This window comes from Psittacula echo (assembly GCF_963264785.1).
Source record: "Psittacula echo genome assembly, chromosome: 2".
Classification (NCBI taxonomy): domain Eukaryota; kingdom Metazoa; phylum Chordata; class Aves; order Psittaciformes; family Psittacidae; genus Psittacula; species Psittacula echo.
The window spans coordinates 68488493-68515666 of NC_137737.1; the positions used below are offsets into that span (position 1 = coordinate 68488493).

A 27174-nucleotide genomic window follows, 5' to 3' on the forward strand; every position below is an offset into this window, starting at 1 on the left:
TCTCAATTTCCTTGCCACCTCTGTAGCCTATCAACAAATCAGCTTGGTTTTTCTCTCACAGACCGTTGTTTCCCATTTCTTCTTTTGGCACAAGGGAAAAACGGTCACAGAGGCTTCAGAAGCTGAGCTGGAGATATGGCTGCACCCACAGGTATGAGTGGGGAAAATGGCACTTGTTCTCACTTGCTACCCAAAGCATGACAGCCTGTTACACAAAACCAGCAGCAAAGCTGGCCATACTTTTGACAAAAAAACCCAACAACCCACCCCAAAACTTATGTAACTCTGCAACTAATCTTTGCTAATCTTGAGCAAGGCATTTAAATCCGGTGAATAAGCCTCTTCTTCTCCCTCCTGCTCCCCCAGCCTGTCTGTACAGTGAAAAGGGAAAGAAACAGAAGCAAAGTTCACAGCCCCGTGATTATTCCTTTCAACGAGAGCAAAGTGGCAACGTGTCCTGAGCCAGTTCTGAAGTAAACCCTCCTGTCCTGCCGTTTCCCATGAACAGTGACTGAGGACCTTAAGAGAAAAGCTGCTTTTAGACCGATTATCACTTGCTCTTAGCTGAAGCATGGAAATCTCTACTCTCACGATGTACCATTGCCTTGCTTTTGTCTGGTATTTTTTCATTGCATATTCAATCACAAACATAAGAACAGAAGAGCGGCCATCTGAAGTGTTCTTTTATGGTGGGCAGTGGAAATATTTGACAGTCCTCAATCTGGTAAGCAAATCGTGTTGTACAGTGATACCAATATGTCTATTTGTTTGTCTGCCATCTGTGCCTCAAGACATATGCAGCTGGTATATTTGCCGCTGTTAAACTGCTTCCTTTAGCGGTTTGTACCCCAAAGGAAACTACGTAGGGATCCATGCTTGTGCTGTGAAGTGCATTCACAGGTTTTATGCAGAAGGAATCTTGGCAGGTGAGCTGCTTGGCTTTCAGAAAATACTCTGAAGCTAGCTGCCTCCCTGTAAAAGAGACAAGCTATTAGTGAGGAGAGGGACAGAAAGGTAGGGTATGTCCAGCCAGGAGACATGCAGGTTTGATGCATGTTATCTAACCCTTAAATTGATACACATTATAACGCTGCTTGGAATTTTACTTCAAATTTTTAATAGTCTTTTATGTCCTGTTAATTACAGAAAAGGTAAAACAAAGCATAGCACAGTGCTGATTTAGCCATTCAGAGTACATGCGTAGTTTGACAATCAGTTGAGAGCACAAGGGAAAGAAATTACAGCCTGTAGAGAGAGGTGCTTGTGTCATTACTACGTGTGTTTTAACAGTGCTAGTGTTTTAACTGCTTGCTGCATTTCCTTAAAGTATACAGGAAGACGCAGGCCATAATGCATTCTGATTCTCCTGATATGCTTATGTTTCATAAGACGGAAATCAAAATGAAAGCACGTGAGATACCCTGCGGGATGCTTGTTCACAGTCCAAGTGGTTCATCAGTGATTTGTGGCAATGGTGGCAGTGGGGTGGAAAGATCGGGACCTACAAGGGACAAATTTCAGGGACACATGCTAATCTGAAGGATGATTGCAGGGACTGGCATAGACTTTTGTCCATTCTTCATTACTGTCAGAGTTAAATATCAGTGGGAGGTCTGTCCCAGAGTATGCTTGTCTCAGCTTTTACTCTCCAGAAGGAAATACTCCATGGTGGAGTTCAGTGGAAGCCTAAAGGCTCCTCATCTCCAAGTGGCACCTTTGGAGACCTCCAGGGTGTTATGAAATTTGGGTCACTTCCAACCTCAACCATTCTGTGACTCTGAAATACTTGCAACCAAGAGGCAGTGAATGGCACATGAGTTGATTACAACAGCCTGGGCTTCAGGGAGCCACAGAGCCCTTCTCAGTGACCAAGCTGGCTGTGGAAGGATGAGGGTACATGTATCACTGCAGTCAGGATGGTATATGTATGGTTTGTTGCTATGTTGTCTTTGTATCGGTAAATCCAGGCTTTTTGCAATGCTTTAAAAATTAATTTTTCTGAAAAGCCAGCAATCAAATAGTCAGGATTCAACAGCCTTAAAGATATTCAGTTCATCCTGTTGGGACATATGTCAGTAGCCCAGAATACCACCAGCCAAGGACTTTGTGTCCAGCTCTTCTCCTGGCCCCATTAAAGTATCAGCCATTCTTTCAGGCAAAACAGTATCTCCATCTCTTGGCAGCATTATAATGAGATGTATCACCCACTATATGACACAGCTCTAAAACATGAGATCAGGAGTAGAAAGCAAATAACCCATCTCCTAGTATTTTGGGAAATTATTATCCATCTTCCCGTAGTGACCATCACTAAGGATGACCAGGGGAAAGCTGCACAAGACAAGAACACCTATAAGAGTAAAATGAATTCTCCATGGCTCTGACTTCACACTGGCATACCAACTTACCCAGCTGAAAATAAATCCAGGCCAAGGCAGCTAATACCCTTTTAAAGGCTTCTTTTCATCTATCTGAAGGAAAAACATACCTGGTTATACTTCTGGTACCTTCCCTGTTCTGAGGCAAGTATGCCTTGTGTGAAAGAGCTTGTTAATTTTGTTGGTGTAAACCTGCTTCCTGACAACTGAATTGGATTCCTCTTCACTTCTGTAGTATAATCCAATCATCTGTCCCTGTTCACTTTTTCTTTGCTGCTCATTAGAAATCTCTACCAGATTTTCCCCTTGGTTATTCTTTTCTGCAATCTGGAAGTCAGAGCCTTTTTCATCCATCTTCACAAAGGGCTGCTTCTTTCATTAAACATCCTTGTTGTCCTTTGCAGTAGTTTTTCTAGTTTTAGGAAGGGGTAAGTAGGGCAGGCTGCAACGGTTGAGCTATGAGAACAGCATGGATTTATACAGTGGCCCAGAGGTTCTTCCTTGTCTGTTGTTCATTTCTTCTTAACAATTCTGAATTCTATGTTTGGTTTTTTTGATTACTGATGAGCAAGGCAATTTGGGAAAGCGATCCACAGTGGGTCAAACAGTTCTTTCCTGGACGGTGATAGCTAATTTAAAATCCACTGTTGAAAAAATACAATTTCAGTTGCTTTTTTTGTTGCTGTTTTGTTATGGGGTTTTTTTCCTTCCCCTAAAATGCATTACATTGCATTCACCAGCACTGATTTTTACCTGCTATTTGATCTCTCAGGCACTCAGTATTGTGAAATTCTTTGGCAATTTTGCAGTCAGGCTTCGCTTTGACAGAAGGAAAAAAAAAAAAGATTTACAAAGCTTTACCCCCTCAGTGTTTGTTCCCTTCCCCAGCTCATTTATGGATCTGCTGAACAGCTCAGGTCTCATTAAAACTCTGTGAGCAGGGGCCCTTGCTCCACTTCTCCAGTTCTTTGTCTCCCATCTTTTAACCACTTATTGATCTGATCCCAACACTAAAACAGAGCTGTCAGGCAAGGGGGAGGGAGATGGTTTAGGCTGAAGATGTTGCATATCTCTCATGCAGAAAATGTAGCAATGGGGTAGGGTGGGCAAAATTACTCTTTCATGGCTGTAGTGCTTCTTCTATAGAGATATGGGTTTTTTTCAAGAAAGAATTGCCAGTAAGGAAAGGGGCCCAGGGAGAGAAGTGCCATTATTCGCCCTTCTTCCGCTGATCTGGACAGTGATTATTGGTATCTCCAAGTGATAAAAGTTTCCTGAGCAGGTGTATAAGAGAGGAAAAGGGAGAAAAGACAATATGGCTCAGGGGCCATGGAGCTCCTTCTGGAGCTCCACAGGACCTAGAATAATTGTCCCATGGTTTGGTATTAAATCACTTCTTGTTGCTGCTGAGAGACATGAAGGAACCTGGTGGCTGTCGACCACAGATGACCATAAGATGCACACCTGATGCCTTATATTTCTGCACCTTTGGAAGCGCCTAGTCCCAGGAAGGGCCTTAGGATGATGGGGGATATGGTCCTGGGGAAGAGCAGGCAAAAGCTTCCTGCTGGTCTGTGCTGGTTCAGTTGAGCTGCCACGCTAGGCTTTCCTACAGTCAGGCGTACAGAGCCCTTGTCCAGTTCCTCTGCCTGTCTCCTGCCAGACTGTGATTGCCTGGCTTCTGGCACTGGCTGGATAAGTTGCTTGGAAATTTTCCCCAAAAAATTCCTCTTAGTTCTTTGGAATTGCATCTAAAAATTTCCTTCTGTGGAAAGCTGCTGTGGTCAGCTTGCTCTGATCCGAAATAGAAATACTGGGAAACGTGGCATTTTCCAGTGGTGGAAATTCAGCTTGACTCCTAGCTCTGCTGGAGGGATGCTGGAAGAATTTGATAGACATGACCCTCTTTTAGCACCTCATTCAATTCCTCAGTAGTCATGTGGCTCTCCCAAGAGAGCTACAGCTCTGACGTTCAGATTCATTTATCTAGTTAATGATCACAGCAATCAAGATTCAGAAAGGAAATATTTTTGTAGGGGAAAAAAATAGATAAGTGGGTTTTGTATCAAAGGAGTTCATTGACTGATTATTGAACAAGCAGAAATGACAGATAAAAACAGTTCTGTATTCATTTGTCTGTGACACAAAACAGGACAAGCTGAATCATTCATTGCCTGAAATATCCAAGTTTATAAAAATCTGCTCAGTGCTGTAAATCTATTAGCAAATCATTGTATAATGAGCACACTGCACCTTTAAAAACTATTAATTGCATTTGTGCCCCATTTTATGCCTTACATTTTTGTCTCATAATTGAAATACTTTTCAGTTCTCCTAAAAGCAGGATTTATTTTATTTCAAAATAGACACAGTATTTAGCATACATATTTTCCAGGTCACTCTCATGTGAATGGATGTGTGTCTGTCTATACTCAATGTTAACTGTTATATCTAATAGCTTACTCATACTATTGGATTTATCCCGCCTTACGGGCAGAGCTTGGATCCCAATTTATTTGTGCAGTTGGAAATTTCAATGTACACATATGACTAGATCTTACACACGAAAGTAAATCATGTCAGGTCAGTTAAACAGAAACACCCTTTTGATCACTGCAGCAGATAAAAATTGAGTTTGTCTTTGTCACAAAGACTCTCAGTTTGGAAAATCGATCTGGTCAAATTAAGTGTTTCTACAGCGCCTAGTGCCATGGAGCTCTGCAGAGTCTTGAAAGCAGCATCTCTCCAACAGGGATTAGCATATCCATGTTCTCCTCTGTGGGTTAATCATTAGCTTTCTGAATGCTTCCAGTCTTCCTTCTGATCATGTGGGAATACTTTGGGGGATCCTCTTTATTTACAGCCAGTGGATTTATATTCCACAAGCGGCTGCAACGGATTTATGAGTGCCAGCACTGCTGTTTGGGAAATTCACAGGACATCTGGAATAATTTGATGTTTTCATGTCTTTTTTTAAAAAATGTCAACATTTTCTCGCTAATGAAGGGCTGCGAGATTTGGATGCACCTTTCTTACAGGAATAAGCCTGGAAAAGCATGGGTTTGGAGCTCTGATTCTAGTCTACCAGAGGCATACCCTGCCAGACTGAGCGTTACTAGAGATAGTTCTAACTAGGTTCAGGTTTTCTGGCTTGAAAATTACTTGTATACACTTCCATTGCTCCTGGAAGTACAGGGTGACCACAAGCTGACCAAACCCCCTTTGGACTCACAGAGATGGACAAGGGTAGAACTGTGAGCAGCACTAAAACAAGCTCCTGAGACTGAGTTCAAACTTCTTCAGGAGCTGTTCTCCATGTCCTGTCAGAGAAATGGGTCAGGTTACACATTCTGATAAGCGGTTTCCATATGGATGATAAAATTATCTTTCCCTGCATATGACAGAATATTTACCAGACTGAGAATGTGGCTATTTTGGGACTGTTTCTTTTCAGCAATGTTTGTCTTAGTCAATTTTGAAGAAGGGAGAAGAAGCAGCCTATCCCTGTCCCATGATTAATGTAAGACTGACCATGAACACGATAATAATAGCACCATCCTCTGGGAACCAGGCCTCTCCCTAATTGCTTTATTGGCAATTAGTCACCATGTGTCACCAGTCTGTCACCACCCTCATGTTCATTTTTCATGCTTTTTACAGAAAGTTACTGCTGACTCTATAGGGTGTAATAAGACTGTCTGTTTGTTACCAGGCTTTTATTAGCTCTTCAGGAGCTTGGTTTTGGTGTCCTGGTGAGGCTAAGGACTGGGGCAGATGTTTGAGTTGGACATGTGTTTGGGTCTAAGTACACTGTGCCTCAGTATGGACTTTTCTGAACAAGATTCGTGACTTGGAGGGCTGCATCTCTGTGGGTTGAAATTGTGTCTGCAGCTACAGAGGCTAATTGTGATAATGGGGAGAGAGAAAACCACATTTAAAAGAGCTGGTTTGAGTGCCTCAGAATTGAACTAAACCATATGTGGGTTCTGATGAAGCTGCTTGGGGTTTTTTTAATGTAAAAATGTGGCTGTTCACCCCATGTTCTTGAGAGGAAACACAAGGCTTTGCAGCTGAATTCAGTGGTGCATGATCTCCAATACCTTATCCTGGGTGACCCTGGGCCAGTCACCCAGCCTGCGTCAGCACCTCCACCGCTGTCGATCTGCACAGAGATGGGGGACACGCTGAAGTCTACTATGGGCACCATCTGAGCTGTGTAAGGGATGGGTAAAGAAGGATGCGTCTTTTCCCTTTGCTGGGAAGCAACAAAATGGATGAGGATGGTTGCAGATAGCTGCAAGGATACTTTGGTCTTGCAAACTACGGTCATTTTGCTCCGCAGGAAGACTCAGTCTCTACAAACTAAAGCTTGCGGAAACTCTTATTTGACAATGGACATGGTGAAATCACAGTCCCCTCCTTCCCTGAGATATTTTGATAATAAAGTAATTTCTGATGGAAAATCATTGCACTAATTCTGTCCCCTCCCAAGCACCACCCTTCTCGGCTCCTTCAGAAACTGCTGAAGTAACTAGCCACATCTTCAGTCACTTTGCTCTAAATACATATATGATTCAGAGTAAGATCACAGCAAAACAGATCTCATCCTGAAAGCTGTGACACAGCTTCTTTCCGTTTAAACATTGCTAGCTTTAGTGCTTTATGTTTAAACATTCCAGCGCTTGCAGTAGGCTGCATTTCCCATATTGCATCACTCTGGGGTAACATAGACTGAAACAGTCCATCCCGTAAGTTAACAGAACTGAACTAGATTCAGTGCTGAATGCAAGGTAGTGGAAGAAGTAGTTTTCTGCAAGGTTTTGCCTGTGTTTGTCTGAAACCTGGTGTCCTGGGTTCAGCAGCAGCAGTCATTTTTTCTCCTTCTTAGTAGCTGGTGCAGTGCTGTGGTTTTGACTTTCGGCCTGGGAATAATACTGATAAAGCCAATGTTTTCAGTTGCTGGTCAGAATGTTTACCCTGACCAAGGACTTTGTGAGTCTCATGCTCTGCCAGGGAGGAGGGGAAGCCGGGAGGAAGCAGGCACAGGACACCTGACCCAAACTAGCCAAAGAGGTATTCCATACCACAGCACGTCATGCCCAGGATGTAGAACTGAGGGTCCCCGGAAGGGCTAGAACGCTGCGGGATGGGGGTGAGGTACCGGTTGGTGAGCGGTTGTATTCTCTTCCTTGTTATTTCCTTTATCATTATTACTATTAGTGGTAGCAGTAGTGATTTGTGTTACACCTTAGTTATTAAACTGTTCTCATCTCAACCTGTGGGAGTTGCATTCTTTTGATTCTCCTCCCCGTCCCTCCAGGAGTGGAGGGAAGAAAGGTGGGGGTGGGGGGAAGTAGACTGCGTGGTTCTGATTTACGGCCTGGGCTTAAACCACGACACCTGGTTCAGCTTAATCCTCTGTGTAGCATTAGAACAGAAAACAAAGTAATCAGTAAGGCAATATTGGCTTAAACCACAATACTGTGACAATTTCACACACAATTTGTGGAATTCTATTTTGTCACTGTGCACTTACCTAATTCTTTACCAAATCCTCCCAGCACCCTCCCCAAACAACCCTACCTCATTACTTGTAAATGATTTAAAGAAAGGAAGAACCAAAACCAAAAGACAACCCCCCTCACCCCCACCCCTCCATCACAAAATTTATTATTTATAAATACTTTAACTTACTCAGTATTAGTGAAGTCCGGATCTCTGCTTCTAAGCACTTGAAATCCTTCCCTGAAAGCCCTCTGAGTTCAGCAAAAGAAGTTCTGGTTTTGATAACTTTTGCACCTAATTCTCATGCTAGAGCATTTTGAGATCAACTGCACCATGAGTCCCTGGAAAGAAAGCCCTGTGTTGGTTAAATGGTGGGAGAAACTATCTAGCAATTGCTTTACAGAATTATGCTTTCCTAGCGTATTTTGCTCTTTCCTGCTCTTGCCCACATGCATTGAAAGTAACAATTACTAGAAAGTGTGAAGGAGCTGGCTTTCAACATGTCCTTTCACCTCTGCTATCTGAATCACATCACACATCTCTGTTTACTCTATTAAGTGAGATAGTGTTAAAGTTATCTCCCGAACAACTTTATTTAATCAGTTTCAGTTAGTAAAAAAGATGTAGCCAACAGCCATTTCCCTCAGCGTGGCCTTGCAGCTCACAAACAAAACAACTCCCTGAAGAGCAAGAACAGAGTTCATTGACGAACATGCTAATGAAAGCTGGATGATTTTCCCTCATTACATGTAATTACTTTAGGTTTTGCAGGCTGTCTTCTATGGGGTGTCCTTGCTGGCTGATGTGTTGAGACTAATTAACAAACTGCGATGTGCTAAGTGCGTAATTTCCAGCAGAGACCTTCTTTTCGGTGTCCTGGCTTTCCCAGTGTCCACAGTAAGTAACCTCTGTAAGTAAAAATAATGTCTGCACAAATGATTTGGTGTACAAGCATAACACGCACATGTATACAATAGATAAGAACAGTAGGGTTTTTTTACCGTTTGAAAATGGTTTTGGACCTTTTAGAAGAAGAAACAGTGCCGAGCCTGTCAGAGTTGAATGCAAAGCTTCTTGCACAAACTTTAGGGTTGCTGCCCCCAAGCTAACATAGATTGACCTGAAAGGGTGAATGAGGTGCAACTCCTCCATTAATCTCACAGTCCAAATAGCTGTGGATTTATCACCTTAGGGCATTTCTGTAAAGGGCAGCATGGGCCAGGCAGGCATGGGAAGGTACCTAAGAGGCAGCAAAATCTCACATCTCCTTCTCTGACTCCACTGTAGCTTTAAATAAGCACTGGAGAGAAACAAATTTAAAGTACAATAATTACAGTCACAGCTTACCTCACATTCCCCATGGATCACCTACTCCCTCACAGACAATGCTGTTTATCGAAATGCTGTTTATCTGGCACTGTGCGTTGGACAGGAACCGATGGGTTACTTATATGCACAGGTATGCTCTGTGTGAGTAAAGCCCGCAGCTACCTCTGAATCTCAAAGGGCTGAGAAGTACTGCTTAAATCTGGTCCACAGGCAGCTCAGCCAGCTGGCTCGCTAAAAAAGTCCTGCCAGGGACTACAGAGCTACTGGCTAATTTATCTTCCCTGCACAGCAGTATTCATGATGCTGCTGCCATATCCCTGTCAGCCATCCTCACTGTGCCCGCAGGGCAAGCACAGGGTAGTCCCCTTCTTCTAGCATCTCAAATCCCCGATTTCCAACCCCAAACACAAAGTGTGCTCAAATACAAAGCAAGGCCAAAAAGGTACAAATCTGCTTCCAGGTATCAGCAACAGATACCAGAGTTCATTTCCTGCAGTTAAATTCTCCCACTGTTAATCCTCCTCTGTTGGGAAAGAAGTAGGTACTCACAGTGGAGCTTGCACCTGCAGTTTAGGAATTAGGCATGTGAATTGTGAAGATAAGGGTGAGTTTTATGTGAACTGTTTTACCAAGATCTGGTTTACTTTGTTACTGAGCAGAAAAAATGCTCCGGCTTGACAGCCAATCTCTTGAGGAGAACTTTTGGACCATCAAAAGATCCCATCTGCAAAGGAAAAAAAAGGAAAAAAAGTTTAAAGCTAATTCAGTATTCCATAGAAAATGTCAGGTTTGGCTGTTTATAAAGGAGGTTTTTCTTGCTGTATCATCACAGAACATTGCACCTCAGAGTAAATTCCTTTCTTTATGTTGTAACATGTGAGATACGTGAGTTTATCTGGCAATATCACCATTTTACATGTAGGTGATATTTTGCCTCCTCAGAAATGAAAGCACTAGCCAAAGCCTATCAGTTATGTTTGGCTTTCCTTTTGAAATTTCTTTCATTTTGTGTTTTGGTTCTAGTTTGTGTCTATATCCTTTTGGACACTGTATAGCTACAATCGAGAGCTGGTTTACCCCAAAAGCCTTGATGGAGTCATCCCACTCTGGTTAAATCATGCTATGGTGAGTAAGCAACACCCTTGCCCTTGCCTCTAGCAGGGAAGAGAGACTGCAACGTGCTTCCCACCGTTGCATTGTGTTGCTTCCCGGAAGAGTTTCACATCTTCTTCTTTCTCACCTCCTCCTTCCTACTGATCTGAATCTGATGTTGAGCTGTATACAGCAGAGGCATGTGCTTGAAGTCACCTCAACAAGCCTTTTAGCATGCAAGAAATGTCAGTGAATTTGTGCTTGTCAAGCCTCTTAAGTCAATGAAATGTGTAGTAATAAGGAAAAAAGAACCTAAAAATATCTTCTGGGTTATTTCAGCTCAAAACATAAATTGTTTCTGCAAACAGAAGTCTATGAAATACGAAATGGCTGAGAGTATAACAGAGCAGTTCTTAATTGTTAAAAAAGGTGAAAGAACCAAAGAACATCTGACAGTTCTACAGCTAATAAGCTAATGTGTGCACAACTTTGAATAGATGAATTGCAATGATTGTTTACAGATTTGCTATAAATACTTTCCAGATTTCTCCTTCATTTGCTCTGGCTGTTTTTATGATGTGTTGAATAATCACATATTTCTCATCAGTCAAGTGTAAAGAGTCTGACAGTAACATGGAAACCGTGGGTGGATTGTAAGGTCAGGGAGGCCTCATGGGGCTAGCGGGAAGGGGGAGAGAAGGGAGAGGTTCACCGCTAGACTGAATTAGAGGAGCCAAGAAGTATGAAATAATCACACAGAAGACTCATTTCTCTCCAGACTTCATTTCTTAAGTACAACACTTTGCAACCCACTGCAGCAGCTCCCAATGCCTGTTGAAGGTAAATGCGGGAGGCTTAGGGTTTCTGGCCAAGGACACTTGATAAAGGTTTTGAGCAGCCCCTTGATTTAGACAGGCATATTCAGACACGTGTGCCTGGAATCCATATACACATAGGCATGTCCACATTACTGATATCTGAGTGATAAACTGCAGCCATAATGCACTTTTAACCTCATCACCTGCTCTCTGCCCACCAGTTCATCTCCATCAGGGTCTTTTGCATGGCTGTCCAAACTTCCGCATGGACACAAACAGGCACCACTCTCTCAAAACCATCATCCACCAAAAGGAAAGATTCCTTGAGTCCTCAGCATCATGCTGGTTTCAGGTCCGGGAGTTGGTATGGGAGACTGGTTGAAGCTTAAAATCTTCACAGTTATGGAGGTGCTGGGGAAGGGGAGGGCACAGGGTGGAGCCAAGAGGAGATGGGCTTTGCTGCTTGTTTTAATCTTAATCCCAGCGCACAGCTGAGAATTTGCCCTTTCCATTTTCACATTCATTTATGACATGGAAAGGTTGAGAGGTACTAAAATGTACGTTTTTATTTCATGTGCAAGAGCTCTTTGCAAGAATCGCTCAAATGTATTCGTTATAACTTTTTTCCTTCCCTGCCTACATCTACATTTCATAGCAAAGTCATTATGACAACAACAAAAAGCTTTTCCATTTCAGAAATGTCAAAAACAGGTGTTAAAAAAGGAAAACAATTCTTCCTCAAAATTATTTTGACGAGAAACTTCACATAAAGCAAGCTTCAATCACAACCTAGTATTTTATTTCTAAAGCTCTTAATACACTGCAGACATCTTGTGCTTGACAGTTCCTGGGTGGAAAATTTTCCTTCCAGTCACTATCGAGCACAAAACATCTGCCACCAGATAGACTGATCCCCACTACTGACAGTCCCCACATTTAGGGACACCTTCCGACAGGTGCCTTCGGGCTTATCTGAGGCATTTCTTTCTTCCAACGCAAAATATCCCCTGGGAACACCAGGAAGATCCATAGAGCTACTGACACTTTAAGGGACAATCTCCAAGTTCTGATTGCCAAACAGACACTTCTTCTTTGGGTTCATTTCCTAGCACACTGCTATACTTTATAGCTCTGAGATTACAGACATTTTATGGCAGATTGAGGCAGCATCTAGCTGGCTTTGGTGATAAAGACATCAGTGTATCAGTAGTAGACGTCAGTACCGTACCATTTGCAGTGGGAGTATTTTTTTTTTATCTCAGCCTATTTTAAAGTTGTAAATAGGGAAAGCATGTGTTTTTATGTAACTGAAGAGGGAACCTAAAAAATAATCATGCAGAAACACTTCAGGAATACCAAGCTCCTTGAGTTCTCAGTGGTGCTGCAGCACCTTCCTTGCAAAAATGAACTAGCCATTTATTTTTCTCACATTTACTGCTCTTACAGTGGGAAAATGTTGATGCCCACCTGGTAGCCCAGAGTCATAAAGATAGGTTTACATTTTAGGCATGTTTTTGCATGCTGAGCAGAAACCTTCTCTGGTTTTTGCATAAAGGATGGCTAATGCAGAAAGGAATCTTGCTGATATTTGAAGGAGGCCAAATACTCCAGATTACCTGGGTTTCTCTCTGCCTTTTTACTGAGTTTAACTCAGGGGCTTTGCCACAGTTTCCACTTCCATTTGCCTGGCATAATTATGTTTTACCAACTTTACACAAAGCTTTGATTTTTATGGATGGAAAAAACCCCCAAACCTACTTAAGTCTCAAGCACAATTATTGCATTTGAAAAAGATCTTCGAAGTGGAAGACGTCTGAGGCAAAAGATATGCCGGCCAATTCGTCAAATGAAATTGTTTATTTCTTTCCCAGTCATCTCTTTTCAAGCAACATCTGGATACTCTCCAGAAAGCAACTAGCTTGTGGAGACAACTTGGGTTAAACCATATGCATGCATTATTCAACTGAATGGCAGTATAGGGGAACACTACATTATGAAGGGGCTGACAGAACTAAATGGTAAACAAAGAGGGGCAGTGGTGGGTCAGAAGAGATCACTCAGAAATATTTTAATCTATAACAAAAAAAAGATACACATCAAAATTGACCAAATGTGTTCACAAAAATGGTAATGTCATATATATTATATAAAGGAGGTTTATATTTTCAGTCTGTAAGGCACAGTTCTCGTAAAAGGCAAATTTTCTTGTAAAAAGCACAATTCTCTTTATTGTCAGGCTGCAGCTTAGTTTAGCCATCTCCTTTCCTGATTTATTCTGTAGCTGTGTTACGCTCTCACCTTTACAAAAATCAACATTTTAGTGTCTCAGGCGCTTTACTGACTCATGGTTATGAACTCTGTGCGTTCTGAAGACTTCGTAAGCTAAATAACTAAGGATAAAAAAGGAGGGATGGTAAATGGAGGCACACAAGAAAAATTACTTACCTGTCTGACATTTGGCAAAGACGACAACAGACCCTACACGGCCTGAGCCTCTCAAACTCCTTTGCGCTTTGCCCCAGTGTAGCTAAGCAGTACCTGAATAACAAAAGAAAATTTAAGAGAGTGAAAGAGCAAGCTGGGTGCATACAAGTTATTGTCCTTCCCTGAAGCAAGCCACTGATTCCTGGACAACAAGTATACCAGCAAGACTCGCCATGTCCCCTCAGAGCTTCTTATCTACAAGCTGCTTGTATTTGTCCCACCTAGGTAAAGCATTACCTTCCCTAGTGTGGACACAACCACATCAACAGAAATGTTCTTTCAAATCAGTATGATTTACTTCCATCTGGAAAAGAAAATAAGTTATAGGAATACAAATTACTCTATGTGAGGGCATCTGTGTGAAGGATTATATTTTCCTACATCTACCTTAGGAAGCTGCTGCACCATTAGCCAACCAAGCGGGAGGCAACATCAGTGTGTGGAGAGACGGTGAGTGGGTGGAGAGTAGGTGGAGAACCCCATTGTCCTGGCCACTAACTGGATTCCTGCTCCAGGAGTGTACACAAGAACCACCTCAGGCTCATCTTTGACCACCTTAAACGATTCTCCTTGCAACTGGCATTCAATGGTTAATAATTCTTGCTTATTTACGCAAGAAAGAAACATTTCCATTTGTTTGCATTTCACAGTATCTCAATTTTAAGCTGTCTGGCAACTATGGACTTTCATAGGCTTCCAATTATACTCAGCTTTTGGCAAAGAAGAAGAATGTGTATGTGAGGGATATGGCACATGAAATTAATCACCCCACACATTTAAGAGAGAAGACACTTCACTTTTCCCAGCACTACAGATATATATTTTTGAAGTTTCCATTTTTGTTGACATAAGCCCATTTCCCCAGGGACAAAGTATGTGTTTCACAGACACATGTTATGGCAGGGACTCCTCCTGGGCTGCTGCTACCCCGGCGTGCACAGGTGCAGTCTCTGCAACCCACCCCATGAAGGAACAGCTGGAGACGAATATTCCACAGCAGAGGATGTGGCACTTCAGTCTCATGTCAGCTCCCAGCTGCAGTGCAACATCAGTTTTCTTAGACTACGTATCTAATGTTGGGGAGAAATGCAATTAAAATTCTGGCACGGACACGGAGACAAACCATTTGCTAGTAAGCAATAGGATTATTCAGCCAGGGCCTTGTTTCCAAAAATCCATGTGTGTGTGCAGGAAGTGTTATCTCTGAAGCTCTTTTACCCCTTTGATCATAGAAGTTTGTCACAATAATGCTCCCAAATTAACTACATGTCTCGGGAAAAGCAAGGAAGAAAAATAAATGTTGCTTTTCCGATCAGCATGAATGGACCTGGAAAAGGTAGAAACAATAGTGGAAATGGAAACAGAGACAGGCTCATTCAGAGAGGGGTGCTGCTGGAGTTAAAAGTTAAACTGAGTAATAGCTTCCCGACTAATTTGTCACCACACCTGCTCAGTAACAGGACTCCTTGTACCTCCCGCTCTACCCATAAAATAAATCCTTGAAAATGCACCGATGGTGAGAATATAAAGGACAGGTAGTGACTGTAAGAGAGAATTACTTCTTTAGCTAAATATGGCAGTGTATTAGTAAAAAAAATGAAATTAGCAATCATGCTTAAGGACCTCCCACCCTGAAAAATAAAGAGGTGAAGTGAGGAAGAAAACGTCTAAGAACAGATTACAAAAGAAAATTTTAAAAGAGGCATTTGAATGAAGGCAGCATCATAGCAAAATAAATCAAAAGAGGGAACTTGCTCCAAAATGAAGCCAAGAAAGGAGAGAGCATACAGACGTTCAGAAAATTACGAGGAGTATAAAACTAAATAGAGGTTATGGTGACAGGAAGCCATTTAGTTTTATTATGCTCAGATAACACAGGCTGTAATTGTTTATGAAAGCGTCCAACCCAAGGAAATTTCCATAGACAAGAGGACATTTCCCAACAAAGAGTTGAATAACTGAGTAAACACCTCAAGGGTCAACTAGTGAACACTGTCTTTATGAGCCTCTTCAGACAGCGCTGAAGAGGGTTTTTACTTTTTCTTTGCAGTAACATAGCGATGGAGAAGATACAAGCATGAGTATTGGCCACGAGTGGTTGTCAGCACACCAGCTCTGCGGGGAATTTGTCTGAAAGGAGAAACATAAGCAGTTTTTCAAAAGCACTTCATGGTGTCGAACTGTGCCCAGTGGAGTTTAGCTTGGCCAGTGGTAGCTGTTTGTGAAAAATCCCCTGCTGAAGTCCCACATGTTAATGGAAAGCAGACACAGAGGGTATGTAAATACAGACAAATTAGAAATAAACAGCTATGGTCAACCAAGGCATCATTTCCTTCACTCTGGAGTCAAACAGGGTCAAACCGAGTCACACTGAGACACACTCATTAAGAGTACAAGTGATCTCAGCAGCTCTGGGGAGATTATTCATAGGCTTAAAACTCAGCCTAAACCGGAGCCTGCAGCTGAACACAACCTCTACCCAACTCTGTCTTCTTAGCCCCAGGAAACTTGTTTTTACTTATATTCTCAACAGCAAAACGAAGATATAACTGAATAAATACACAAATTCTCAAAATATGGGAAGCAAAAATTCCATATGGACTTACCAAACAGTGGAGATAGTATCCAGAGAGGACTATTTATCTCAGTTTAAACTCATGAACCTGAAACAGATTCTGGGAAACATGCAACATAGGGTTGGAAACAAAAATAAGGAAGCGGGACAATGTTATAATTTAATTCTCCACAGGAGATGAGTTAACATGTCAGTATTTTAGATACAGTTCAGCATATATTTCAGAAACTTTCTAAACACTGTATTTATATGCCAGACTTTATGAGCAATAAAAAGAAAGTTGCAATTTTATAACTAGTTCAGATTCACCTGAGTCTGTCAGGAAAAAAGCAAAAAAATCAAACCCAAGTTAAAAATCATAGTAAAAGCCAAAAAGTAAAAGCCACAAAAGATTGTTTGGGATCAGAATTCAGATTATAAATGTGATTAGTTAACAAAATGTCTCTGATAATTTTGAAAATCCCATAACTTTTATCTTTCCATTGTATAAATAAATTTTAAATAAGGTATTTAAGATACTTCTGTCCTTACAAAATTTTTAAGCTGAAAGCTTTCCTCAACAAACAGACATCATTAGAGAAATAAATATATTAATATTCCAAAGAACATAAAAATAAGAACTAATAGGATTCCTGCCAAGAGAAGGAAAAAGCTCTCAGATTCAGTTCAGTTCACTGACAGCCTGATCAGCACACACAGCTATTGTTTCAGCCCGTTTTCCTTACCTTGGAGTGAAATAGTTTTTTTTCTCCCTGTGTGATAATTACTTTTGACAGTTTCACTGTTTATATGTGAAACTGAGAAACTGTTAATTGAAATAAAAAAATGAGTCACTGTTTCCAGCAATTTTTGCCAATGTTTTGATCTGTGTCAATCTGAGCTTAATTATTAGGTTTTCTTTAAAGCAAGAGGCAAAACTGTATATTTTAATTTGGCCCCTACAAATACTGCGGTCTTTAGACAATTGTCGGTTTAAGGATATAAAGCGCAACTAAATAGGGTTGGAAGTATGTTTAATGACTATGCACTAGAGACCTATGGTAAAAATAACTCGAATGAGAAAATACTTCTTTTTATTGAGAAAGATATGAGAAGTCTTTAAAGCCTATCAGCAGCTATGATTAGTCATGACATATGGTCTATCACTAACAATGCTGCCAAAATCAACGTCTATCGGCTGTGAGAAGGAAATCATTTGGAAAGCAAACTGCATGTCATAGGCAAAGGGCAGGCTTTGCACCCTGTAGCCAACCACACGTTCCTCTGGTGTCTGCTGTATAAATACGCATCTGCTCTCATAAACATGCTTGACTATTCTGTAGAAATTCCACTGTGATTTTACTGCTAATGGACAAACTGGGCTTGGCAGAAATACATGAAGTCACCAGTAGACTCAGGGATAGCAGAAATGCAAGTGAAGGTTTTCCTACATACTTAGTGGGCCTGGGGTGTATGTGTACACGAGAAGGAAGTGGAAGGAAAAGAAGCTTTATGTCCAGAAGAGAAAAATTCTAAACCAAAAAACTTTTCATTCTGGCGGTGCATGAAGTAGCTGAGAACTGTTGTAAAAATCTACCTCAAGATAGCATTTGCATGGCAAGTTTAAATGGCCCTACAAAAAAGCATGTCTATTTGATATACACAGTGATTCTCTCTAACTAGGAATACACTAAAACTCTAATAATAAATACAATTGGAGTATTATATAGCAAAATATTTTAAAGGATACAATTATTCATACAGAAGACACAGAACATGTTTTAAGAAGTCATGGGCCAGTTCCTCTTAGACTTGGAAAAAAAGCACCTTTCCTATGCCACAACAAATTTTGTTCTGTCTTTTTTTTTCCCTTTTCCCAAATCAGGGTAGATCCAAGACCTTTAACAAACTGTTCACAAAACAAGGAGCAGACAGGGCCACTCTTGAATGCTTCCACTGCCCTTGGAAGTGGAAGCACTCTTGTAGGCAGTGGGAAGCTCAGCTTCAAGCCCCTGTGAATCAGGCAGAGCAAAAATTTCAACCTACCCCTTCCAATAAACTCTTGGCTATTTCCAAAAGCAGCCAAACTTTCCAGCTTTGCCAGTAACTTTCAAACATCTTTTGATTTATGGGCCCCTGAGTATTTTTTCCAGCTCCTCCGTAAGTGGAGGAGCTCTCCAAAAGATGACTAGTTAAGCAAATCAGCATTTTCTGAGTCAAGACAGAATAAAAAGAAGTGCTCCCTACTGTCTTTTGTAACCATTATCAGTTGCTTCTCCTCTGTGGTGCCAATGAGTGTGTTAGAGTAGTGGGTTTCCCCTTGCTATCCCCAGCTTGTTACTGCCTGTGACCGTACCATGCTGTTCACACATTGTTGGTGTGCTGCTTCAGGGTGCCTCCAGCCATCATTCAGTGCAGTGCTGCTCATGCCTGTGAAGCAAATGAATTGCAAATAAGGTCCAAAACTCTGCTTTTTTCTCCTCTTTCCCCTTTCCTGAGAGATTCACGTACTATAAGGCAGCTTAAAGATGCATGGACTGAGAAAGAAGTTGGCTAAGCAAGTGGAGACATTAGTGGTCTTAGCCATGATAGTTTGCTCCTGTCAGAAGAGGAGAGCCCTCCTTTCTCCACGCTTTCATTCTCTGTTTCTGGACATGTGCATTTGCATCAGCTTTGGAGACCATACAGCTCTTGGTAGAGAAAAACTGAGGCTGGATCAGAGATGCCCAGAGGTGCTTGGCAGAATCACACTCAACTTCTCCTCTAGCTTGTGCAAAAGGGCTTGCCCAGCTCTCCTGCATGGTCATTTCCCTACTTGGCCTTGCTGCATACTTCCCAGTATAAAGCTGCATCTCTCTTGAGGTAAAATGAGCCAGTCGCCCTTGGTCATATCTGCAATGGACATGGAAAACTCACCCATTCAATCACCACTGTATCAACCTCTTAAGCCTTTGAAACCTCTCTCATTTAAAACCTCTGATTTTCCTTTTCTAAAAGTACCAATACATTCAACCCTGACTTATATGCCTGTCCTTGAACTGATTTCCTGTTCATCATTTCTTGCTGTTTGTGATGCCCTTTTCTGGGCATGCTCCACATTGTCTGCCCCTGTCAAAATGGGGTGCCCTAAATCAGAGACAGAGTGCCAGCCAAAACCTCATCAATTCAAGCAGAGCAGCATAGCTAATCCCCAGGTCTTTTTTACACACAATACTCCTGTTAATACAATCCCAGAACACCACACACTTTTTCTATTAAGGCAGCATCATAATGCTGACTTGCACTTATTTAACATTCACTCTGAGAACAAAAAGCCCCAAACTAAGGAAATAAGTATATATAATAACCCCCATCTAAAAACTGTTCACTTCAATGGAGGATTGTTTCACCAGGTCAATCCTACAAAATCCCTCTTAGGACAGCAATAATGCAGCTGGAACAACCAACTTAGAGTAGTTGAAAGTGTTTAAATTAATGAAAAGACTAGCAAGGACATTTTATGTATTCCAAAGGATCTTTGTAGCCCACTGGATGTCAGATGAAAACCAGAACTTATATCCATTTCACATAATGGACAAATCCACTGCAAAAGGCTAAAGCCTTAAAGTGACGACTAAGTGCAAGTTTTCCATCATTGCTGTCTTGCATGAGTATTTTGGCCTATTCAAAGACAAACTATTGAACACCTATGGAAATCATTCTAAAAGCAGCCTAGCACATAGATTTCTAACTAAAAGACAGATGGATTATGTATGAAAACTGTGTGCATCGAAGACATTTTAATGGTTAAATGAATCCAGGAATCACTTGTATTGATACAATGAGACTTCTGCTATCAACCAAGCTGAACAATATCTTTGTGAAACAGAACAGAGGAAAATCTCAGTGTCAATGACTGAGAGGAGCTGGCACATCCAATAAATCTTTTCTCTCTCTTTTCTCTGAAAAATGATAACTGAGATGGAAGGGTTATTTTGGTAGTAGGACAGCCAAATATGAATAGCAGCTCCTCCAGGGCCTGAGGGAGGACATGCAGCTTCCAGAGAGCTGACACTTCACAATGGCAGACAAAAATGGATGTCTACCTCTTAAACAAATAGGTAAAGAATATTTTCATGCATGCTGTATGTAGCTCAATATACATTTAAAGATTTTCATGCACATTTGTGGCAACATATACTATGAATATACAGGAACAAAACTTTGACACCATACCACCAAATCAGATACTCAGCACCACTTCTGACAAATGCACGTTTAAGGTACTAGAACCACTTCCCTCGGACAAGATGGAACTTCATACCATACAGCATACCCAGCAGGTTGTGCCTTTACAAAAAAAAAAAAAAAATCAAAAAAATCACTCGTTTGGGTTTGGTTTTTTTTCTGTTCAAATGTCTGTCTTTCGCTGCTGTGCTCCCCCCTTTCCCCTCTCCATCAACTCATTAGATTATTTGTTTAATAAATAGAAATTTAACCAAAGAGTCAGCTACAGTTGTTGCTATAGTTTTCTCTCTCAATGAGTTGCACCTCATTGACTGTTTTTGCTGTGCTATTCCCCAGCATTGTTTAAGCCTTCTGTACTAGGTATTGCAACTTCAAACTATCGCTTGTTTGCACAGGGAATATTACAAAACTTTTAGTGGGGAGGTTTCACTCCAACAAATAATTTTTTGAAATTGCCACAAATCACCCAATAAGTTGAGGCATTCCAAAACCCCTGCACTGTCTGTTTGATAGCTGAGCCCAGAAGGACTTATGCTCTGCCCCCAACCTCTCCAACAGTGAGAAGCATCCCTCTTGGATGCAGCTCCCCACCACAAAACAGGCAGTGCCACCAAGTCTGTCCTGTCCTCTGCTAAAATTCCTCCATGATCAGCTGTCATCATAAATGCCCCAGAAAGTCAAGCCCCTTAATATAGTTCAAACTTAATATAATTCAAATTTAGCATGAGGTGTCCCTGCCCATGGCAGGGGGGTTGGAACTAGATGATCTTAAGGTCCTTTCCAACCCTAACTATTCTATGATTCTATGAGTCTATGATTAAACTCTTTGAAAAAAAAGAGAGAATTAAAAAAACCCAAACCTTCTTCAGCAAGCTGACACTTTGCTAACTCTTGGTTAAGCATCTTTGAAGTTCCTTCATCATCTCAAATCACAGCTAACTTAAGTCCTCTGCATGATTACTTGTACCTTTTCAGTTTACAAAGAGAAGCACAATAAACTGCAATTCAATGGAGTAAATAATGTTTCAATATATAAAATACAATAATGACTTGAGGAGAACATGAAGGCAATTCAACAATTGCTTAGTGAGTTCAAGGAGGACACTTTTTGACATCCTCAAATGGACATAACAATAGGCTTCTATACCTTCTGTACTGTAATGGGAATTACCAAAAAAGTTACCGTATTATAAAACGTGAAAGGGAAGCTCACTTATTATGAAGGAATGCAGGTCATTCTACAGGCAGACCTCATTACTCACTTTTTACAGTACACTAACAAGAAAATTCCCATGCTCATTACTGAAGAGGTACTTCTTCACTATAAAAAATTAAGAATTATGTGCATTTGTATACAGTTACATTCAGTGCTGTTAAATAATCCTTTGCTCACGGGTAGGCTCTTGAGCTTCGTGATCAGCAATGACCAAAGGAGAGACACTGTGACTGATCACTGACAGACTTTCTTTCTCCTCAGCACACAGCTATATTGCCATTTGCTGTCCTGGAAATCCTTGCCTTGCCTCATCGTTACCCAGCAAAGAAGAAAGGATTGATCCTATTGGGATTTGTCAGCTTTCTGTATATCAGCTGGTAAGAATTACATACTTTAAAATGTTTTCTTTAAGTGATTGAGTTTGCAAAACAGGGCCAAATGCTGTACTTACATTTAGGTCCCCTCCCAGGCACATGGGAGACAGCATTCTGTTCAGTGGAGAGAAGTCATTTAAACTTCCGCTGAGACCCATGAAAACTATTTCCAGACAGAGGCAGGGCAGGTTTCTTCAAACACAATACTGGTTCTGAGACCATACATAATATCTCCTGCTCTTATAAGGCCCCTTTTAGAAAAGCAATTAAATTGCCATGAACTCTGGGGTACTTTGAGTTATTTCTCCAGGCTGGGTTTTTATTTCTAACCCAATACATCTAACAGTGCCATGGAGTTTACCTCTGCTCGCTGTCTTGCTCACTGCAGAAACTCCAAATCTCAAAGGTCTTGGGGTCATGGGAGCAGAAGAGGAGTAAAACCCGGTTTGGTATTTGGCAGGGACACATGGCTGGGTTTAGAAACTTGAGATAGAAAATGATACCCAGAGCCAGGTGCACACTGACGGGCAGCAAGGAGGCATCTGCCCCACTCCACCTCCCACTCCACCGGTGGACACCGCCTACATTTCCAGCTATGTACCACAGCTGATCTCCAGCCTGTTGGAGGGTGATCCTGAGAGAATAAACTATCCCTCACCAGGCACCCCCCTGCCCGTAACCACCCCCTTACCTCCTGTGTGTGTCATGCACCCCTGGAGCCGGTTTTGCATCCACTCCTGCTTGTTGCATCCCGGATGCAGTGGTCTGGAGGCACTGCCCGCTCCATCTGAATATGGGCACCTGTCAACGCTTCAGACCACTCTGAAGATGACTTACATTGAGACTCAGCTCAAGAATGAGTCTGTATACTTTCAGGGTATGCTGCAATATCACTTTCCAGAGTGCAGGAAGCACCCAGGCCGTATGGCAGAGGATACAGAACAACTGGTCAGCAGAGAGGTGACTTACTGTCACGCAAACATTTCTGAGAAGTTACTGGGACTATGAGAGTGCCCATTCTTGCCATTCCTACCCACCAGTTCTCACTCTCACCTAGAGACTGCCTTCAGGCCCTCAAATGAAAATCTCAATAGAAAACAAACTGCACAGATGAAATGCTCCTGCCACTCAAAACCCCTCAGAGTGGCTGGGAAAGCAGCGGACTTCACTGCTATGTTACGTAACCAAGTTAGGAGCCATTTATCCTAATCCAGCCCACAGCCTAATACGATTACAATCACAGCTTCCTAAATTCCTTTTCTGTGTTCTGGATCACCCAGTTGCTTAAAGCCAGCTTAATTTTGCTTGCTTTCTGACGGCATTTAGTTTTTACTGTCTTTGAGACCAAACAGCTCTCCAGGCAACTATTGCAGTCATGAGTGCCATGCTTTCCCCTAAGGCAATTATCAGCTGAGCCATTCCACCCTGCAGGAGACACAGCTCATGCTGGGACTTGAATCCTCATCAAAGGGTGACGATCAACATAAGTATCAACACATTTGAGTCCTTGCAGTATCTTCTCTGACTGAAGCCTTGGGTGACATGGTTTAGTGTGAGGTGTCCCTGCCCATGGCAGGGGGGTTGGAACTAGATGATCTTAAGGTCCTTTCCAACCCTAACTATTCTATGATTCTATGACTTGATGTCTCATGGTGCTGCTGAGATCCTGAGTGGAAGGTGGTCACTGAGAGCACTTGTCACCTGTGTCTCAGGGCCCTGATAACTGGGTTAAAGATATTAGGATTTCAATACTGTTGCTTTCTTTCCTCCTGAAGCAGCAAGGAACCTGCTGTCTGCTTTCTTTTTGCCTCCTTGTCTCAGTTAACTGCAACCACAGAGAACAGGTTTCAACTAACAGAAAAATTTCTTAGCCCGTGCACTGAAATCTTAACACATGTAAATAGTTCGCTGTTGGTTCTGCAACCTGGTAAATTAATAGCCCCATTTGGGCGCCTTTTGTTTCACAAGCAACAGTCCTTCCTAAAAGTCTCTCCTTGAGCTGCCACTGTCATTGCTGAGCTTTGCCTTCCCCAGTGTGGATGGGCTGAGAACTGACTGGTTCCTGCAAGGCAGTAGAGAAACCAAGCAGCCGGTGTTCTCACATGAGATACCTGTCTCTGAGTGGGGCTTCACTACACCTTTGAATACCCATAGTGTTGAAAAACGAAAGGTGGCTTTCAGCTGTTGGACATCAGGGTTTAGAGAACCTTTAGGCATGTTAGTTAATTCTTGCAAAGATGGAGCTTGCACCTCCTGGTTGCATTAAGTAATGTCTTACTCCTCATCACATTGAAAACGGTGAAGAATATATACATTTTAGAACTGGAATTTTAAATCTTAAAAAGGAAGTAACAATAGATTGCCCTTTCCCATTTCAGTGGTAATAGATCAGTATAAAATAAATCTTAATCTTCACAATTTTGCATGTGTCTTTGGAGAAAAGTTCAAACTTTTATAGTCAAGGGAACATAAATCATTATAGGTTGCACTCTGTATACAAAACTAAAATACAAAAAACCCCGACTGATGACTTTCTTGCAATAGGTCCATATTCCATCTCTGATAGGAATCAAATTCTTTTTCAGTCACTGCATGCTCATATTCAGTTCACAACCTTTTAATTTAGAATTGACCAGTCTCAGAGAGATCATACGTGGGCAATATGTTATTTTCTTCTTTCTGGATCATCCCATTGAATAATTCCCTAGAGATGTCATTTTTCCCCTTCAGTGAATGTGGTGGTCCTGTTAACATTCATGGATAGGTAACGAGAGGACAGGATAAATTCACCAGCTTTATCCAGCTGTACTATGACAGCACATCACCTCTCCTTGGTATCTAAATGCTGTCCTCTATCCTATAGCAGTTTGGCAAATTTGGCTATGCCCAGGCCTGTTATCTCCATCTATTCTCCCCATAATTCTGGGCATTTTCTTCTTCTGTCTCAGTCACTGATATCCTAGGTAAAATCTTGGTAAAATAATGAAATTTGGTAAAACGAAATCTTTAGAATAATAAGCTTCCGAATCCTGCATGTATATTTAATAGTTGGTTGCCCATGAGTAATGAGCAATATGCATTCGCAAGATGTGGGTTGTATTTTATAAAATCCCTAGCAAAACCCAAAACAAACCAAAACAAAAATAAAACCAAAACCTGTCAACCATTCTATGATCAAATAAGTAAGTTCAAGTATATCTGGAGGTACGTCCCAGGATAAAAAACCTGGAAACACAGGGCTCCTACCAAGCCAGGTAGCTGAAAGTGCTTTAGCGCTCCTGCATAGTCATTCGCTTAGGTTTGAAAATATGAGTTGGAGTGCTTCACTCGAGGCACACCAGCTGACCAAATTGCATCAAGATAATCTAGTTCCTCATTATATAAAATAAAGGCAGTTATCACTCTCTGTTTTACTGTTGGAGGCACATTAAGAAAACAGCAGCCCAGTGCAGTGAAGAACACATGCTAACATTTGCATGGGCTCCAGCTAGCACCCGGTCTTCAGTGCCTCTGCTCAGCCTCTCTGTGGCCTTCTGTGCAGGCTTTTTCTTTTCAATTACTTAGCTGTTTTGCAGCCTTGTTTGCTTGATGAAAGAACCTTAAATCATGAAAATGAGTCTCAACCCTTAACATTTCCATGCTCAGCCCAGACAGCTCCACTATCACCCCCCTCCGTTTCCTCACTCTGTCCCTTAGGTGGGGATTAGTGAATCTCTTTTTAAGGCACCTTTTTATGCACTACCCCTTCCTTCTCTAAAGAAAGGAGAAATCATCTTTTCACATTATTATTATTAGTAGTAGTAGTAGTATTTTCCTTATCACTCTCCCATTCCTCAGTTTCGTGACACAGTTTCAGGCTGGTGAGGCAGCCTGCTTGTCATTTCCCTTTGAAGCATGATGCCCAGTATAAGCTGACAGGCTTGGTGCCGTCAGAGAGAGTGGGATTGCATTTCCATGTAGGCACTGGTGGTGGAAAGTATGGTATATTCCTCAGATGTGTTTTTTTAAATTAAGAATTAAACCTTTTAGGACTTTTTGGACCCAAAGGTTCTTTTTAGGAAAATTATCATTAAAATAACACATCCTCATAACAATCACTAGAGACCCACCCTATTTTTTATGTTCTTTACATATTTATTACAAATATATTAAATTTCAGCCATTATTTGATAAATAGGGACCATTTTTATATTCTTAAGTCCAGGCATTTGCTACCAACCACTCTTAGGAGCCATAAATAATGAAAATAACATCAGTGGACTGACAGCAGCTACAAGATGGGTTTTTTTTGAGAGAATAAAAAGGCAGAGAGAGAAGGTCTAAACAGAAGAAAAGAAGCCCTGTAAAGCAGGCATGTTTACCCTTTTCCTTAACTTTCTTTCCCTTTTTCAGAGAGAGCTTTGCAAATGGTTCTGGCACAAAGGAGCAAAGCAGCTACATCTGTTTCCTACCTATCTGCTCCTCTTCTCCTCCTTCTCTTAGACCAAGAGGAAATGTGCTGGAGAATTCTCCTCACCCTCTCGCCTTCTGAAAACTCCCCAAAACAGTGGTCAACAGTGGCAGGATAGAGACAGTGAGAAACAGCACTTTGCCTTCACAGACCCTTGAAATATGGCTAGGGCTGAAAAGCTGTTGTAACTAAAGAGCAAACACATATGTGAGAGCTCATTTGAATAAGCCTCACTTAGAATAGTCAAGTGCCATCCCTATTTGTAAGCATTTTTCTATTTTACTGTTATTTTGCCGCTGTTAATAGCCAGTGCCACCAGGGTGAAGAGCAGAACATTGTGTGCATTTCAAACTGTGCTGAAACCCATCTAATTCAGCAGCGGCTCAAGTGTGCTTCACAGCAAATAGCCCAAATGCCAAGGAGATGTATTGACAGTTGAGCTAATTTCCTCTGTATCAAGATTGTTTTGATAACTTGGCCCTTCAGGAGCTAGAAATCATGAAGTGGTTCTTCTAACTGAATAGTTTTAACCAAAGGTCATTTCTCTCCTTGCCTAGGGTCCTGTGGATTTATTCTGTAACAGGAAAGTGGGTATATCCGCTCTTTGCTTTGTTCAGCCCAGCCGGGCTAGCAGCCTTTTTTGCCGTTAGCATTGCCATCATCATCTCTTTCTACAACTTCGGGGAGTTCCTCAACCGTATTATATGGGGTCAGTCCAAGTTTTGTTTTTCACTTCTATCTATATGA

General features: G+C 41.6%; 1 protein-coding gene across 1 annotated transcript; it reads left to right on the forward strand.

Moving 5' to 3' along the window:
• Positions 1 to 571: 571 nt before the first annotated feature.
• Positions 572 to 27174, forward strand: ADTRP (androgen dependent TFPI regulating protein; the record flags this gene model as incomplete). The annotated part of the gene is made up of 5 exons (XM_080609666.1): positions 572 to 724; positions 8646 to 8780; positions 10236 to 10337; positions 21865 to 21980; positions 26985 to 27174. 5 exons carry the CDS (start codon positions 572 to 574, stop codon positions 27172 to 27174), a joined length of 696 nt encoding a protein of 231 aa, XP_080465792.1.